Source organism: Cryptomeria japonica, chromosome 8 (assembly GCF_030272615.1).
Source record: "Cryptomeria japonica chromosome 8, Sugi_1.0, whole genome shotgun sequence".
Classification (NCBI taxonomy): Eukaryota; Viridiplantae; Streptophyta; class Pinopsida; order Cupressales; family Cupressaceae; genus Cryptomeria; species Cryptomeria japonica.
The window spans coordinates 92,631,082-92,648,237 of NC_081412.1; the positions used below are offsets into that span (position 1 = coordinate 92,631,082).

The following is a 17,156-nucleotide window of genomic DNA, read 5'->3' on the forward strand; positions in this document are numbered from 1 at the left end:
TTTTTCAACAAAGGACTTAAACTTCTGAAAGATACTAAATACATCTGATTTATGTTTAAGAAAGTACACCCACATCTTTCTACTAAAATCATCTACAATAAGCAAAAAATATTTGCAACCAGTAACAGAAGATGTATTCATAGGACCACAAATATCAGCATGAAGTAATTGAAGTACCTTAGATGCGCGCCAAGACTTTCCATGTGTGAATGAAGTCCGATGCTGTTTGCTAGCTTGACAGGCGCCACATACTCCAAGATGCTGGGTCTGAATATCAAGTAACCCTGAAACAAGTCCCTCCCGAGATAGCTGAGAGAGATATTGAATGTTGAGATGTCCATATCTCTGATGCCACAAAGTGCTGAGAGGAGAAACACGAGCTGCCAGAGCCACTTCAGGAGAATCACCAGTGTCAAGAAGCCTATACAGGCCATGATCCTCTAGACCAACAGTAACAGTAAGACGAGTCTCCCGATCAATGATGGAGCACTTGTGAGCACTGAACACCACATCTAGTTGAGGAGAATTCCTCATAATCTGGCTGACAGAGAGCAGATTAAGTTCCATTCCAGGAACATAGTACACATTCAGAAAAAGGAGAGTCCTTCCACCAGACTGTATCTGAACAGTGCCTCTGCCAACAACTATATATTCCTCACCGCCGCCAAATACAACGGAATCACTGAAAGGTGAGAAGTCTGTAAACCAGTCACGCTTATGAGAAAAGTGACGTGATGCACCAGAGTCGATGTACCAAGCAAAAGACCTGGCATGATTTGAAGACCTCTAAGCCATAAAGGCATAAAAGGCAGACTCTTTCTGCTCGGAATGTTCAGCAACATGCGCCTTCTGGTGTGACCCTCCCTGCTTCTTTTGTTCAGAAGCGAGCCTCTGACGACAATCTTTCTTCATATGGCCGTACTTGTGACAGTAATTGCACTGCACATTCTTCTTCTTAGCTCTATCCTGTGTCTGAGAAGAGCCTTTCTGTTGAGAAGACTGAGAGGACTGAAATTTGCCTTTATCCTTCTGAAAGGATTGAGCTGTGAAGGCATTTTCCGAGGAGGCTGATGTAGTACCACTACCAAACTGTTGTTTCCAGCGATCCTGCTGTAGAAGTTTGGTGCACAATTCTGAAAACTTCAGATCAACATTAGTGGAAGTAATATTGAGGGTCTCAATGAAGTGTTCATACGATTTTGGAAGACTTTTCAGAGTGATTACTACCATGTCTTCTTCCTCCATAGTCCGACCAATAGCTTCGAGCTGATCTCGAATGTCCTTAATCCTCGTGAGGTGTTCCTGTAAGGACATACGTTCGTCCATCATAATGGAGAACAACTGATTCTTTAGAAAGAATGCTCGGCTCTTGTTGGATGTCTCATGCAATTCCTTCAGATACTTCCAGATGTCAGAAGCTGTCTTGCCGGAAGGAATCTGCGGTAACTGATCATCAGTCATTGAGAGTTTGAGAAGCATAACTGCCTCCCGATTGCGTTCATCAAACTTATCTTGATCTGCACCAGGTGTACCAGGATTGAGCTCTTTTCCCAAAACAAGCTGGTCAAGACGCCTATATTAAAAAATGGTCAACATACGCTGTTTCCAGATGTTGTAATTGTGACCATTAAAGCGTTGACTGCCTTCTAACATCAGGTTGGTGAGAGAAGCCATTTGCACGTTTCCCAAAATTTTTTTTTGGCTGACCCAGAAAAATCCAAAGACAACCCAGAAATGCGTGCGAAAAACCCAGAAGGAATCTGTTGTCAGAATTTGGATCCACGGGCTCAAAAATTGAGGCACAAAAATCGAGACACCCAGAAAAAACGGACAACTACCCAGATTGGTGTTCGAAAAACCCACCAAGAATCTGCAAGAAAAATTGATTTTCGATAAAAACTGAAAGGTAACACCTTAATCGAAAAATTACAGGGTCGTGGAAGCCATGATACGCCTAGAAAATCTGCAGACCGAAAAAAAACTTGGCACGGGGAAGAAGACACAGTCCCGCCACTAGTAAAGATGGCCTCACGCGGTTTGTTTTAACCCACAGAAACAAGCCCAGAGCACGCACAGAGCCGCGGATGCCGCCAGAGACAGAGCCGCGGTCGCCGAGGGTTGAGGTCGCGACGCGGAGGGAACGTTGCAGGTCGCGCGTTGCAGGTCGCGCGGGACGTTGCAGGTCATGGAACGTTGCAGGTCGCACGGGAGTTACAGTGCGGGCACAAACGCACAGAAAAACCAGGCGATAGCCCCCACACAAAAACGTGAATTATAGGTCCTCACACGAAAATGTGTATTACAGGTCCTCACACGAAAATGTGAATTACAGGGAAAAAATTCGCTCAAGATCACTATCGCTCTGATACCATAAAACAATGCGAGACACACAATGGATTTCAAAGAATTGATTCAATATCAGAATGAGCAAGACGCTCATAAATAATACAAGGATATTTACAAGAATAGCAAGTTTCTAATAAGAAACTGCGGAGAAGATCGAAGACGATTTAACTAAAATAGAATATACACTATTGAGCATTAATACTAAAATTAACATTATTTTAATATTCTATTAATCTTTCCATACCAAGCTCTAGGAAGGTGCTTAAAATTAAGGCCATAAAGATATTTTATGAGTTTATGTAGTTTTTTAATGTTGGACTGTTCTAAAACTTTTGATTGAGACATGTCAATTTCCTCTTGAAGATCAACATTTAGGAATGCATTTTTGACAATCATCAAGTGTATTCGAGTTGCAAGAGCAAGAAGCATTCCAATGTTGCTTTTCTATGCAATTGAGGCAAAGGTTCTGTCATAATTTATACCATGCCACTAGATAAATTTTTTAGTGATTCACGTTCCCTTATATTTGTCTATTTCATTGTTGGACTTATATTTGACTTTGTACAGCCAATGAGATTCAACATTTTTTTTGAAGGTGGATAAACAAAATCCCATGTCTTGTATTTAATTAGAGCATTATACTGTAATTTCATCATAGCCCTCTGCTTTTCATCTCTATTAGCATTTTCAAAGAATTGAGGTTTACATTCATATAAAGTTATTAAGGCATGATATTTTCACAAATATAAGTAGTTATAAACTTTTCATGCTTCAAGTAGTAAACAATCACCCTATTGAACATATGCAGTGAATGCATTTTCTGAAAAAATTCTTTTTGTTATGGGTGATCCATCCTCTCAAAGCTTTCTCCCTGCACAGTTTTGTAAGTTGACAGCCACCCATTACAAATAGGTGCATTATACCTAAGAGGATTTAGGGGATTTTGTTTATACAGGAAGCTCATAAAAATGTTAAATGCCTGCAAAAGCAACCATTTTGGTGGGTCTGGAATAATATGATAAATTTATGCCTTCCTCCTCCCACATAATCCAAATGTTGCAACTACTAGTTTTAGCATTAACCAAATGGTATTACAATGACCATTGTTTTGGACGATAATATCACTGAATTTCAATCCATTATTCCAAATAAGTGCTTCTAAAATAAAGGGTCAATTACAGTTGCTCTCTATTTAGAACTTTACCCAAAGATATGTAAGCATATTGAATCTCATAAATTTGTAGAAAATGCTCTTTACAGCTGCAGGGATCTCAATCAAGCAGTGAGTAGATGATTAGTTCATTTACATTGTTCAAAAAATAATACTAACACAGAAACAGGGTGGAGCTAATCCTTCTCATCCCTTTTCAAGGTGAAAATTTGAGACCAATTAATCTCAATACTTTTCTTGCATAAACCATGGCACATTATAATAAATAATTTCTTTGTCAATTTCAATGTCATTTGTTTAGGGTTCAAGTACAGAGGTTCAATTTTTTTTTGGGGCGGTTTGTTTCATTTTGAGCCCATCCATATAAACAACTTATAAAAATCTGAAATATATATATATTTCATATTTGCAGCCTAAAACCAGGAATTAAGTAAAAAATGCTACATTGCATCATATAATAAACAAAGCCAGTCCATCGTAAAATCAAAAAGTACTACTTCAATATCAATTAGTCAAATTTGAATGTTGTGATAAATATTTCATTATTTAATACTAAAATAATAATATCATTTTTTAATAGTAAATCATAAAAGACTCTTAGTTAATTACAAATAAATAAATCCTTATCATCAATGTAATAATAGTCATAGAAAATAAACTCTTAATAATTCAATAATAAAGCCCTTTATTGATTTAATAGTTAAAAATTTATTAAATGATAGGCTTTTATTATCGATTGAAAGATTAAAAGATTAAATAGGCTATTAGCCAATAGAAATTAAGGTTGCGGAACTGCCCTACCTCCATAGCATAGTGCTGCTAATAGGAAATTGATTGCACTCAATAGGTTGAGGAATGGGGTGAGTATCTTTCCATCTCGAGTAAATGCTCATGTCTTACTAGCAAATTAATTAAAAGGTGCTTGTGTTTTACTATTTTAAACAAAGATTGTTGAAAAAATGTGGCCTTGGGTGCAGAAAATTTTGACATAACTCACAAAGATGCTGAAATTGTATCAGCTGTTATAGGTGCCTTTACAGCCATGGAACCCAATTCTGTGGACTTTCAGTGCTATGCACACAACAAAATAGCTAAGTGATTACATTTTTGTTTTGTATAAATGTTCTCCAAAATGACAACCATTATATAATATATTGTGCAACAAGACAAGCAATATCCACGGGCAGCATGACTGTTTAAGAAAAACATAGGTACATTGCTTACATAAATTCAACAAAATAATAGCAGCTTATCAACATTCAGTGATCTAATGGGTGAAGGATGGTAATGGGAAAACACACTCTAATTTCAAGTTTTGTTATAATATTTCTTATCTTCAGTTTTAACACCTCAGAGAGCTGCAAAAAACCTCAGCTTTGAAGGCCCTATACATTTTGTTATTTTCTTGTTGATTGCAGACAATGAATCTGTAATGCAATTTTAAGTTGATATTTTCTAATTTTGTGCTTGCTGTATGCATGATTCATAACAGAAATGGTTGGATTCAAGAAGTTTCGTTAAAATTCAGACCATGGCGAGGAGATTCTGCACTCAGAAAATAACCTGATCAGAAAACTGAAACTTCAATCAAAACTGCTGCCTTCTGAGTATATTTACCTGCAAAACATATCTGCTGAAACCTGAAAGTACAGAAAACAAGCGGATAAATGAAATCAGAATAATACTACTTGTTCTTTCAATACTCTTCTATTCTGAATTTTCCTGTGTTTTAGAAAAGAGAGCACCCATGGTTGTTAAATATACTGGCTGACTTGGGCACCCAAAATAGAACCAAAGTGCTCATTAAAGCTGAAGCCTTGTCACATTTTCCATCACTTAGAATCTCTCTAAAAATAGGACAAATTTTAGAACAGAAATAAAACAAACTAAAAAAGTCCAAGAGTTGACTAGACACTTGTGCTTAAATTTAGGAAAGCTAACACTAAATACAAGTGTCTATCTGGAGCAGTTTAATTTGCTAAAATATAATGTTTCTGTGCAGCTTTAAAACTCTTTATTGCTGCAGTAGCTGGAAAATAATAGCTGAGCAATAAAAAAATTAACAGTTTCATACATTGAATCCATTAAACAAATATGGAAAAAGCCATTATCATTACGCTCTATAAGCTCTCCGTAGGTAAATGGCCAATTGTTTGGATGCCAATGTTTAAACTTTAGTTCATTATAAAATTTTTACTAGTACTTTTTGCTGGGGCTTAAGTCCAAAACCTGTCTTAACAAAGCTCCATGTAAGAGAATTCTGAGCATAATAAATTTAGCACCTTTTTCTCACTGCAAGTACAAGTATTACCTGTTTGTAATATCTTAGTTGCTTTTTCAAGCTGCCATTTTGTTTCTTTGAACAAAACCTCAGCATTGCGTCCTTTCCATAGAATGCTTCTGAACATTTTCCATTACGACCCTAAAATATGGAAGGCTAATCATGTAAAAACATAAGAATAATTTGATTGTATTTGAGTTCAGTATTAGTGTCTCTGTGTATTATAGGTGCCATCTTGTTTTTATTTCATTTGTCTGCATTTGTTAATCACGGTAGTTCATTTGTATTTTCTTGTAATTTATTTCTGGTATGTCTTGCTTCATTTTTAATGCAGCAATAACAGAGGTGGCGTAGGAGATTTTGTTGGTGGGTTTTTTGTTGGAGGCCTAGTATTTGGAGCACTTGGTTACTTGCTTGCACCTCAGGTGATCGCATATCGAACTTGTTTGCTTTCTGGAAGCTTTGATATTTCTTCTTTGAAATTGTAATTTGTAACTATAGGTAAATAGAGATGAAAGAACACATTAATTTTTGATATTTGTAATAACAAACTTACAGGGGAATGATGCAGTCTGTCCCAGTTTCATAACTTTTTTAGTAATTAACACTATCAATATTTGATCCTTTGCACATTCATAGTCTTTCACTACTGCTCTCTGCTATTTAGAGAGAGACTTTCTTTTCTTAGTCTCACATTTTCTTAGGTTTTATGCTAGTGTATCTAAAAAAGTCTCTGGCAATGTACTCTTCTTGGTGATACCCTGAAGGAATAATTTTCTATGTAACAGTCCAGAAAGGATTAATGAAACTGCTAAATACAAGAGCAATAATTGTGGGAGAGTGCATGAAAAAACTTTGAAATATGAAGAGTGCTTAAAATTTGTGTAGCAGCCAGCTAAGAGGATCTTGGTTCTAATGAAAGTGGTGGATAGCCCATAAAGAGAAGGCTCTTCTGATTAAAGCTTCCATCCTCAATTCTGATCACGTAGTCATGTTTTTAATGGGATTCACGCTCTGTAACTTGATGAAGTGCCACAAATCTTCTGACCAGTTGATCAAGGTGCTAAATTACACTACAGGCAATGTACTTATAAGTCCTCGAGTTGAATAACTTCATGGGTTTCTGACTAGTTTTATTTGAGTTGTATGCTATAATATATATGGTAAGGGACTGTCATAGTATAGATAAGAACCTTGGATAGGATTGCCATGAAAGCCTGCTTTTGGAAGCATGAGGAATCAGTAGTTATCTCACTTTGACTTTACAATCATGACATTAAGCAATTAGAATATCTACAACAGTAAACAATATCTTTTATAGCAGAAAAGAATGTGTTCTCAAAGTTCAAAGTAATGGTTCAGATCACCACATTAAGAAGAGAGTGAAAAAAGCACTGGAACAAGACAAAATTTGGAAATGTTAGATTATAATAATTAGCATCAAGTTTCCATGATAAGTTTTATTTGAAGAGTTTAGGGGAAAAACAGTGTAATTTTGCCTCCTCATGTCTGTTGTTCATAATTTGTGATCTTGATGATGAACCATGGAGTGATCCAAAATGTTGATACCAAAATTAATTACAGTTTTTTTTCCAGAAGCTCTTCAAACAAAAAGATAATTTTAAAATTAGTTTGAACTTTTTGTTATTAGTTTTTTCATGTAAAAAGATTTTATTAGAATATTTTTTTTTCAAGTTTATCTCTTGAACTATGTATGCTGTAATGAATTACACATCCAGATTGCAATTATAAACTAAAAGTTGTTTTCTGACAGATAAGCAAAAACTTGTGGGCTGAAGAGGCGGTAAAGAAGAAGGTGCTAAAACTCATAGATGATGGTGAAGAAGGCTTGGAGGTAAATGTTAAGCCATTCCACGAATTTCAGAGCTATTTAAGTTGCTTAATTTAGCCAACTTTGTTAATTAATGCAATTCATTGACTTGGACATTTTTTAGAATATAACTGGTGGATTGAACTACAAGCAATATTTTGATGCCTAGAACACATTTGGACCAGATGCTTGTGTAGTCTGCAATTTGCCTCTCTCTCAACTTTCATATGCATCTGTTTTAAATTTTTTGTTGTTAGTTTGCTGTATAATTTGTCTAATTATGAAATTAAAATATGAAAGAGATCATAGTTGTAAATAACTTTTTAAGACAATTGAAAATTTTCAAGGTTAGAGACTTAGAGTAATTCCAGTAATGCCATTTTAGTAATATTTAGTAATGTGCGTTGTGAGGAATCCAGATTATTTAGTAAGAGATCATAACTATGTTTACCATTTTGACATGATATTCAGAAAGATTGTGGTTTTGCTTCTTTTATGGTGGGCATCACTGCAAATGTGGGGCTGAAGGAGAGCTTAATATTAGTATAGATATTAAAAAACCATGTTTTATAATGACTGCTTGCACATGTAGCTTAAATCTTTGTAGAGCTTTATGTGTATGTTGTCATTTGACTTTGTACTTCTGGATTGAATAAAACATTAACCAAGCTCCCCACAAATAACCAAGTTTCAAACCTCAGAGGATCAGCAAAAGAGCCGTGTGTTCTGGGGCACAGGTTTGACATGGTACCCTTTGATTCAATAATTTAAAATTGGTCAGCATATCACAAGAAGGTAACCTTGTTATAAATTGCAATTAGGAACGTTATGAAATGGAATGAACTGACGGTTGACAAACAGGAACCGGATAACTGGGGCTGCTCTGCAAGATTTTACTTGAAGTGCTCAAAGTTTATGATAGCTTCTGAAACTTGTTTTTCCAGATGCTTTAGTTGTGGGTTCTATAGTGTCTTACGCGCATCAGAAAAATCATATTCATTTCACCATTAAGCCGTAATAGTAAAGACAACTGAGATATAAACACCATACAACCTAGAGAGCATGGGTACCTGTATACAAAGCAAAACTTAAAATAGCAGAAGACAACTAAATAGCAGCAGGTGCTGCAACCATTTCACCATCCTTTGCAATCACTAAGATATGTAGTTTGATAAATCCTGCTTTGCAGCATGAAAAACCCCTGCAGATGACAGAAAGGGAGGAGTTAGAAGACTTGAAATTTCTAAATGATCATTCTTAGAAATCTAGAATAACTCTAAGCTTGTCCATGTACAAAGCAAGATCTTGACAAAACATTGCTGCATCATCACAAATGTAAAATGGAGCTGAGGTGAGACCAACGGAGCCTTCCAACACAGTGCCATCATCACTGTCATATCCCCATAATTCATAATATTAATTATTTATTTATTGATAATAATAATTAATGTGTTGATAATAATGATAATTAATATTTTTATTAATAATTGTTTATTCATTAATATTTGGAAGGAATTAATAAGAATTGATTCCTATTGTCAACACTAGCAATCGGTTATCACTAGCATTCTAACTGCTGACATCTCTTGTAACGCGTCACACAAAGGATGTGATGAGTCAATTTAGAAAAAGGCAATGGTTTAAGAGGCAACAGTCAGACTAGGAGACACCTCTTTTAGGAGGGACGTGGCTTTTAAGACAGCCATTGGGTGCTACTTAAGGAAAACAATGACAAAGGAAATAAGGCATCGAATGCTGAAGGAGAAAGGCAGTCACCAACTTTATCGGTAAGGGTTGATCACCATTGATCAGATGAAGTCAGAACTGTTATTAAGTTACAGGCAGTAACATCCTTGTTCTTGGTGGTATGCATGGGGATGTGCTTAATACATATGCTTAATATATGAAGCCCGATAATGTTTATATGCAGAATTTAATAGTGATATAAATATGGACTGCAATATGTATGACAGTCATACTTAATTTCATATACAGTGGCAGACCAGATCTGATGCATGTCAGATCTGTCTGCCCTTACAGCCACTAAATATACTAATAATTAATGTTTTTAAGGCAGCGATGGTGTTAATAATTTATATATTTAGTAATTAGCAAATACATAAATAATTGGTAATATAATTTAATTCATTCATTTATTTATGTATATTCAAATAAAAATAAGGATAATAGATTTATATATGATAATGATGTTACCAAAATTTATATTCGCTTGATATACATACATATATACTTGAAAATTTGAAATAATATGAAAAAGATTATATTTATATATTTATAAAAAAAATGAATTATAAATAAATATATATATATATATATATATATATATATATATATATATATATATATATATATATATATTATGGATATAATGAATAAATTGCTTTGATATTTTCTTAGATTATTTATACATGTGTCTTATCTCATAATCAACCAAAGGAATGAATGGAGGATGTAAGTTAGGGAATGTCAGTTTACCGGTTCTCCCAAGCTAAGTAGGCCATCCCAAGGGATGGAATTGTCATAGTGGGACATTCTTGCCTCTTGTGGGCCAAGAGGTGAGTTGTCATAGTGGGATGTTGCGTGCTCTTGGGCTTAGTTGGGTTGAGCAGTTTACTAGCACCGTCGCGAGGCTTTCCTACCAAAATAAACTATGATTGGTTATGGGTAGAAAGACATGTTTATCATTCTATGTAATATATTTGCTATTAATCCATATATTCATTTGTCTATTCCTAAGTTTATTGAATGACTAGATGAAGTTACTCTTATATATTGAAAAAATGATAAACTATATTGTGGAATTACTAATTTAGGGCAAAATTTAGGTAGTCACTAGCTGGGGACATTACAATCACCACCTCCAATACATGTCTTCCCCTCTTCCCCTCATTTGAGCTTGCCTCTACATACATTTTTGCTGCTTCGGGTGAAACGAGATTGGTGAAATGTTAGTTATTAATTTTGGCCTCTGATTTAGTTTTCATCCAAGAAACTAGCATGTTGATAAGCATTTGCTAAATAGTTAATGGAAGTTTTTGCACGGTTTTACAATTGATGTTGAAGGCACTTCAGGGAGTTCATGCATTCTTTGGAACCCCAAAAAGATCCATATATCTCCCTCTTCAAATGGTATCTAGTTGGATGGCTTGTAGGCTCACTTCTTTTTAGGGGAACATAGAAGCTCTTTGTATTAATGTAGACAACCCCAGTAGCCTAATGCAGAAGAATCATATTCTTGATCAACTTTCTTTTCTTCTAGCATCTGAGGAGGATATATGTAAAGGCAACATCATTAATAGGAAGAAGAATCATGTAATGTCCCTTTTCATGCCTAGTTCAGTATGAGATTTCCATTAGCCTATTCCTAGGTTCCCGTAGGCTAACTGGCTAAGTGGACGTGGTTAGGGAACTTAGTGTCTAGAGGAGAGCTCTAGTGGATGTTTTTTGAATATTCCAACAGAGTTTCTATTTTTAGCCTATGGCTACTTTTAGTAAGTGCTATTTTTAGCCCTTGATCTTGACTTCTATCTCCTATCAGTTTAGAGTTCAATGCTTTCTAGTTTTGTGACTTGGTGAGTTCTAAGGTTTTCAGGTTGATATTTGATTTATGTTACTTGTGTCTTTTATTAAGTTACTTTATAGTTTAAGTGAGGATGATGGGTTCATGAAGTGTTCCCCTTGTTCATTGCCTAGGAAAGTGGTGACTTAAAGTTGTTTATAAAAAGTAAGATTGGACTTCCTTTTGTGATGCCAAGGAAAGGGGGTGTGTTTTAATTTTTTAAAAGATTAATATATTGCCTCCTAAAGTGACGCCAAGATTGTAGGGTGAGATAAAGTGATTTTTAAATGTTATATTGTGAGCCCAAGGAATGGGTCAAACCTTTAGGATTATTTTATGTTGCTTTTAAAAGTGAAATGAGAGGGAAATTAATTAAAATTCAAATGAGAGTTGTTTTAACTTTTCCCTCACATTATATATTTTTGTTTGAGCTCTCATTTGTGCATAGATGATTTGACAACTTGATGAAATGCTGCTGGAATGAGCTCAAGGATTTCTTTTGTTGGTTGAGAAGGAAAACCTTCTTCTTGTTTGCTGGTTTCGGTGGTGAGAGACCCACCCTAGCTGGTTGGTGTACTTGGTTTGAGACTTACAGTGATTTGGTTTGTTGGGATATTGTAATCAGCCATGAGGTGTTGGAAAACCTTAGCTACTTGAGGTGCTCTAAATTTTGTGGATATTGCCATGAAGTGGGCATATTTTGTTCGTCGATCAACCACCACATAAATGTAGTCTTTCCCTTGTACTTTGGGCAACCCCGTTATAAAATCCATGGATATGCTTTCCCATTTTTGGTTAGGCATAGGCAAAGGTTGAAGAATCTCTCTTTGATCTGCTTATAGGTTTTGTGGTATCCCTAATGGCCTACTGAGGGATTGTCATGATTATCTTTCAAGATCTTCTTTTTTACCTTTGACCTTGGTGCGATGAATACTCGATCTTTATAGAGGATGAGATCATCCATAAACCTATGTCTTTCATCTTGTATTTTTCCCTGAATTAGATTTCTCGAGAATGTATCTTTAGCATACTTTGTGAGTATAGATGTTTTCCAATCAGTAGATACTATTGTTATTGCATTAAGATGGGGTCTTCGAGATAAAGCATTTGCCACGATGTTATTCTTGCCCTTCATATACACAATGTCAAAGTCATACGTTTGCAACTTACTTACCCACTTTTGTTGTTTATCATTTAGGTCCTTCTTACGAAAAACCTCAAGCTGTTGTGATTAGTTTTTACAATGAACCTTGCACAAAGCAAATATTGCCTAAATTTTGCTAGGGCATGCATAATTGCCAACATTTCCTTATATCATAAACTGTAATGTCCCTACTAGTTAGAGATCACTGTCCTGCAAAACGGACTGTTAGAATGCAACAAATATATATATATATATATATATATATATATATATATATAACTAATCTAATTTGCAATTAAACTTCAGTTACTTAATTAAAACTAATCTCAATTCTTATTTAATAAAAAGGATACGAATGCAGTATTGGGACATGTCCTTAGGTGGTTGTAATGCCCGCCTTCTTGGAACCCATCATGGTTCCAAGCCTTACCAGGAAATCGATGGATAATTCAATTCCTGTCTTGGATGTAACATCTTACATCCAAGCCTACCAAGGAAGATCGTCATATATGATCAATTCCTTGCCTTGGATGATACATCTTATCATCCAAGTCTAACAGAGTGGACCAGCCAGATCCGTCTCTTCTTGGGTGAGCTTTTGACACCCAAGCCTTTAACATATATGCATATGAATACTTAGTATATACTGCCTACCAGGGATTATCGAAATCCTGAATTAGGCTAAGGGGATTTTCTCCCAATAGCCTCCATCTCATAGCCAAATCATTATTATTCATAAAACATTTTATACTCCATTATCATTTTTAATCTATAATTTATGCCTGCCTCTACATATATTTTAATTACTATTATTGATCCTACATACATACATATATTCTGCATACATACATATATATATATATATATATATATATACTGCATACATACATATATAAATACCGCATACATACATATATATATGTTGCATACATACATACATATATATATATATACCGCATACATACATATATATATATATATATATACCGCATACATACATATATATATACCGGTACATATACCCGAGACAAATTTATTAAAAGACTACAACTCTGTCAACGTGATTTGTGATTTATCACATAGACAGTGCTATTTATACCATATATGTGTGTGTGTGGCACACACGTCCACACACATATTTCCCTGTGACCTACAGATTGACCGCTTACCTTTTCCGCCGTCTGTGGTGCAGCCTTCCCGTTTTCCTCCTTACTCCTCGTGCTTGGCTTTGGTTTGCGGTTTGTCTCCCTTAATACTCGTGGAGGGAGGGGTTGCGTCCCACCACGGGATCCCTTCCATGGGAAGGGGTGTGACGGTGGTCGCAGCCCAATACCCGTGGAGGGAGGGGTTGCGTCCCACCACGGGATCCCTTCCGTGGGAAGGGGTGGGACGGTGGTCGCAGCCCAGGGCTGTGACTCTCGTCCCACCACTTCCTGTGGGGGGGGGGGGGTAATACCCATGGCTTGTATTAAATCTTTCTTTCTTTTTTTTTAAATAAACTTTAGCTTTATATAATATGTCAATACTAATTAATAATTAACATTATCTAATTATTAATAATTCATTTCTTCATCATTTAGGATATTAAATATATTACATTATTTAATAATTTATTTCTTATATTAACCTTGTTTAATATATTAACATTATTTAATAATTTATTTCCTCATTTAATATATTAACATTATTTAATACATTAACATTATTTTAATAATTGATTTCTTCATTTTATATATTTCTACTAAACTCGGTAATGAATTCAAAAATAAAGAGTAGATTTCTATGATACCGAGGTAAGATCTACATCAGGTGATACAGTAAAGGTAAGATTTCTATGATACCGAGGTATGTTCTTTCTTTTTATTGATTTTCTTGCTTTTAAAAGCTATGGGGCGTTTAATCTGCATCAACATTGCTCCAATACCTTCCCCTGAAGCATCAGAATATAGCTCAAAGTGTGAGGAGAAGTCTGGTATGGGTAGTATAGGGCAGGAACTCATAACTTCCTTGAGTCGCTTGACGACTGCTTGGGCCCCTTCACTCCATGTGAAAGCTCCTTTGTTAGTTAGATGAGTAAGTGGTGCCGTGAGTTTTGAGAAACCCTTTACAAACCTCTTGTAATAATTGTAGAGCCCCAAAAATCCTCAAGGGTGTGTAAGGGTTTTGGGCTTTGACCAACTTTGGATTGCCTCTATCTTTTCTTCATCTACTGTGCTCCCTATGCACTAATTTTGTGTCCTAAGTATAGGATCTACTCCATACCGAATTCACATTTGGACAGTTTGGCATATAGGGAGTTTTGCTCAAGTATTCCTAACACATCATCAATATGTTTTAGATGCTCTTCCCAGATTTGCTATAGATTAGGATGTCATCAAAGAAAACCAGTAAGGACTTCGTTAGTTGGCCCCTAAAAACGTGGTTCATGCAAGATTGGAAAGTGGCAGTAGCATTGGTTAAGCCAAATGGTAGGACAAGGAATTCAAAATGTCCATAATGGCATCTAAAAGCCGCCTTTGGTATATCTTCTTCACTTAGCCTGATTTGGTGATATCCTAACCTTAAGTCTATCTTGGAGAAGTAAACTACTCCATTAAGTTCATCAATGAGTTCATCAATTCGGGGAATGGGGTATTTGTTCTTGATTTTCTTTTTATTCAGTGCCCTATAATCGATGCACATCCTCATCGTGCCATCTTTTTTCTTGGAGAGTACAACAGATGGGGCAAATGGGCTGCAACTTGGCTGAATGTGCCCCATCTCTGATAACTCCTTTATGGTTTTTTCGATTTCGGTAGGGTGTGGTGACCATAGGCTTTGTTCCTCCTTTTAACTTGATGGAATGTTCAAAGCCTCTCTTGGGAGGTAGACCTAGAGGGATATTATCAAAAAACCATTTTGTGTTTTCTTAGCAATGGCTGGATATTCGCATGGACTATTTTTCCTTTCAGTAGTCTTGTCTAAGATTAAGCATTGGGCCACCCACTCTGCTTGGTTATGACTAAGAATTTTCCCCATCTTTTTTGCTGAAACTACCCTAGGAGATCCATCAGAGAGTCCTTGCAATACAATCCTTTCCCCGTTGTCTTCAAAACTTAGTTCTAACTTTGAGAAGTTTAGATTGCTATCTCCTAATGAATCTAGCCAAGGGATTCCCAAAATTAAATCAGTGTCTCCTAGCATCACAATATAGAATTTGTTCTTGATCTCGTATTTTCCTCTAGAGATTAAGTTGAGGAACCCTCTTTGTACATGAAGCTGTAAATCCATCAGCTAGTGCTACCTTAAATCCCTTGAAGTCTTGTGCCTCCGATCCCAATCTTGTGGTTAAGTCCTCGTCTATAAAATTGTGTATAGCTCAATTGTCTATAAGAGCTGTCACCTTTTTTCCTTTAACCACTTCTCAGATTCTAAAAGGGCGGTGTTTTCATGCTTTTAAGATGGATGCTAATGCTCCACCCTTCTCTTCATCTTCACTATATTTTACCTTTTTACAAGGGGCCTTCCTATCTTCATTAGGTATGGTTTCTATGGTGAGCTTGGCCCCTTTTTACACAATTATGACCAAGCTCCCAATTTTCTCCACATTTGAAGCACATTTTATTCCTTCTTGGGTTCTTTCTTTTACATTCATGCTTTGGATTCCATTCCTCATTACATCTGTAGCATAAATTTTGCTTCTTGCTCCCACCTTGCTCACATTTGTGATCTCTCTCCCATTTCTTCTTGCCATTAAAACATAGACCCTTCTTCCTTAGTTCCTCTCGTTCATTGTGAGAAATAAAGGCCCTCTTCGGGCCATCCTTGTCATGGAAGTGCTTATTTTTTGATGTTGTCTTTTTAGAGTGATCTCGTCCTTTGGTTTGAGCAGCCTCCAACTGGGTAGCCTTAAGGATTGATTCTTGGAGAGTAGAGGGATCCAAAGCACTCACTAGCCCTTGGGTAGTATCTGTTAATCCCTCTATGAATAGGTAGGTGAGCCTTTCTTCGGATATCCCAGGAACCATAACAGCTAATCTTTGAAAGACTGATGTATTCCTCAATAGTTCCCCTCTGTCTGATCCTTGTGAGTTACTTAAAATGTTTTTGTGGATGATCAAATCTTTCTATTAGTTTTTTGTTTGAAGGTATCACAGTTTCTTATATTCTTGTGGTCTTGGGTAACCAGGCCATGATGCCACCAATCATGTGCCATTGCTTCTAAGTGTAAAATGGCAAATGTGATGGCATACCATTCTGTTATGGGACAAAGAGTTAGGTATGTTTCTAGTTCTTGCAGCCATGCATATGCTGTAATCTTCCCTAACCCATCAAAATTTGGGATCCAACAATTTCCCTATTTTATTTTGTACACTTTAGTTAGGTTGGTTATCTCCTTTTTCTATGGATGCTCCTCATTAGAGCCTCACAATATGCTGTGAATGGGATACTTCTTTTTACCTCGGGGTCTAATCTTGCATATTCCATGGCAAGTTCCCTCATAGTTGGGTTATTGATTTCTCTATTTTCCCTTGATGATCCCTCCTCGTTTAAGAAGGGGGGTCTATTTGTGCTTTGGTTTGACCTTATTGTAGTTCCATGATTGCTCTCAGATTGGCTGGGGGTATCTTCCATTTCATGCCTTTGGTTTGGTTTAAGAGTATTGTTTATGTTTTGAAGGGCTTGAAGTAATGCTTGCGTTTGTTTGTTCGTTTCTTTCCATGAAACCCCTCAATTCATACTCCATTTGTGAGTCCTTTGTGTTGTTTTGGTGGGTAGTCTTCCTCTTTTCCCTTTCTAGAGTCCTAATTGCTCACTGACTGA

The 17,156-nt window shown here is 36.0% G+C and overlaps 1 protein-coding gene across 1 annotated transcript in view; it reads left to right on the forward strand.

The window, feature by feature from the left end:
• LOC131037023 (uncharacterized) overlaps positions 1-17,156 on the forward strand; it is a 93,424-nt gene that overhangs the window by 51,506 nt on the left and 24,762 nt on the right. Inside the window, exons 3-4 of the mRNA XM_057969059.2 lie at positions 6,133-6,223; positions 7,573-7,653. Of these exons, the coding sequence (XP_057825042.2) occupies positions 6,133-6,223; positions 7,573-7,653 (172 nt within the window). The remainder of the gene's footprint in view (positions 1-6,132; positions 6,224-7,572; positions 7,654-17,156) is intronic.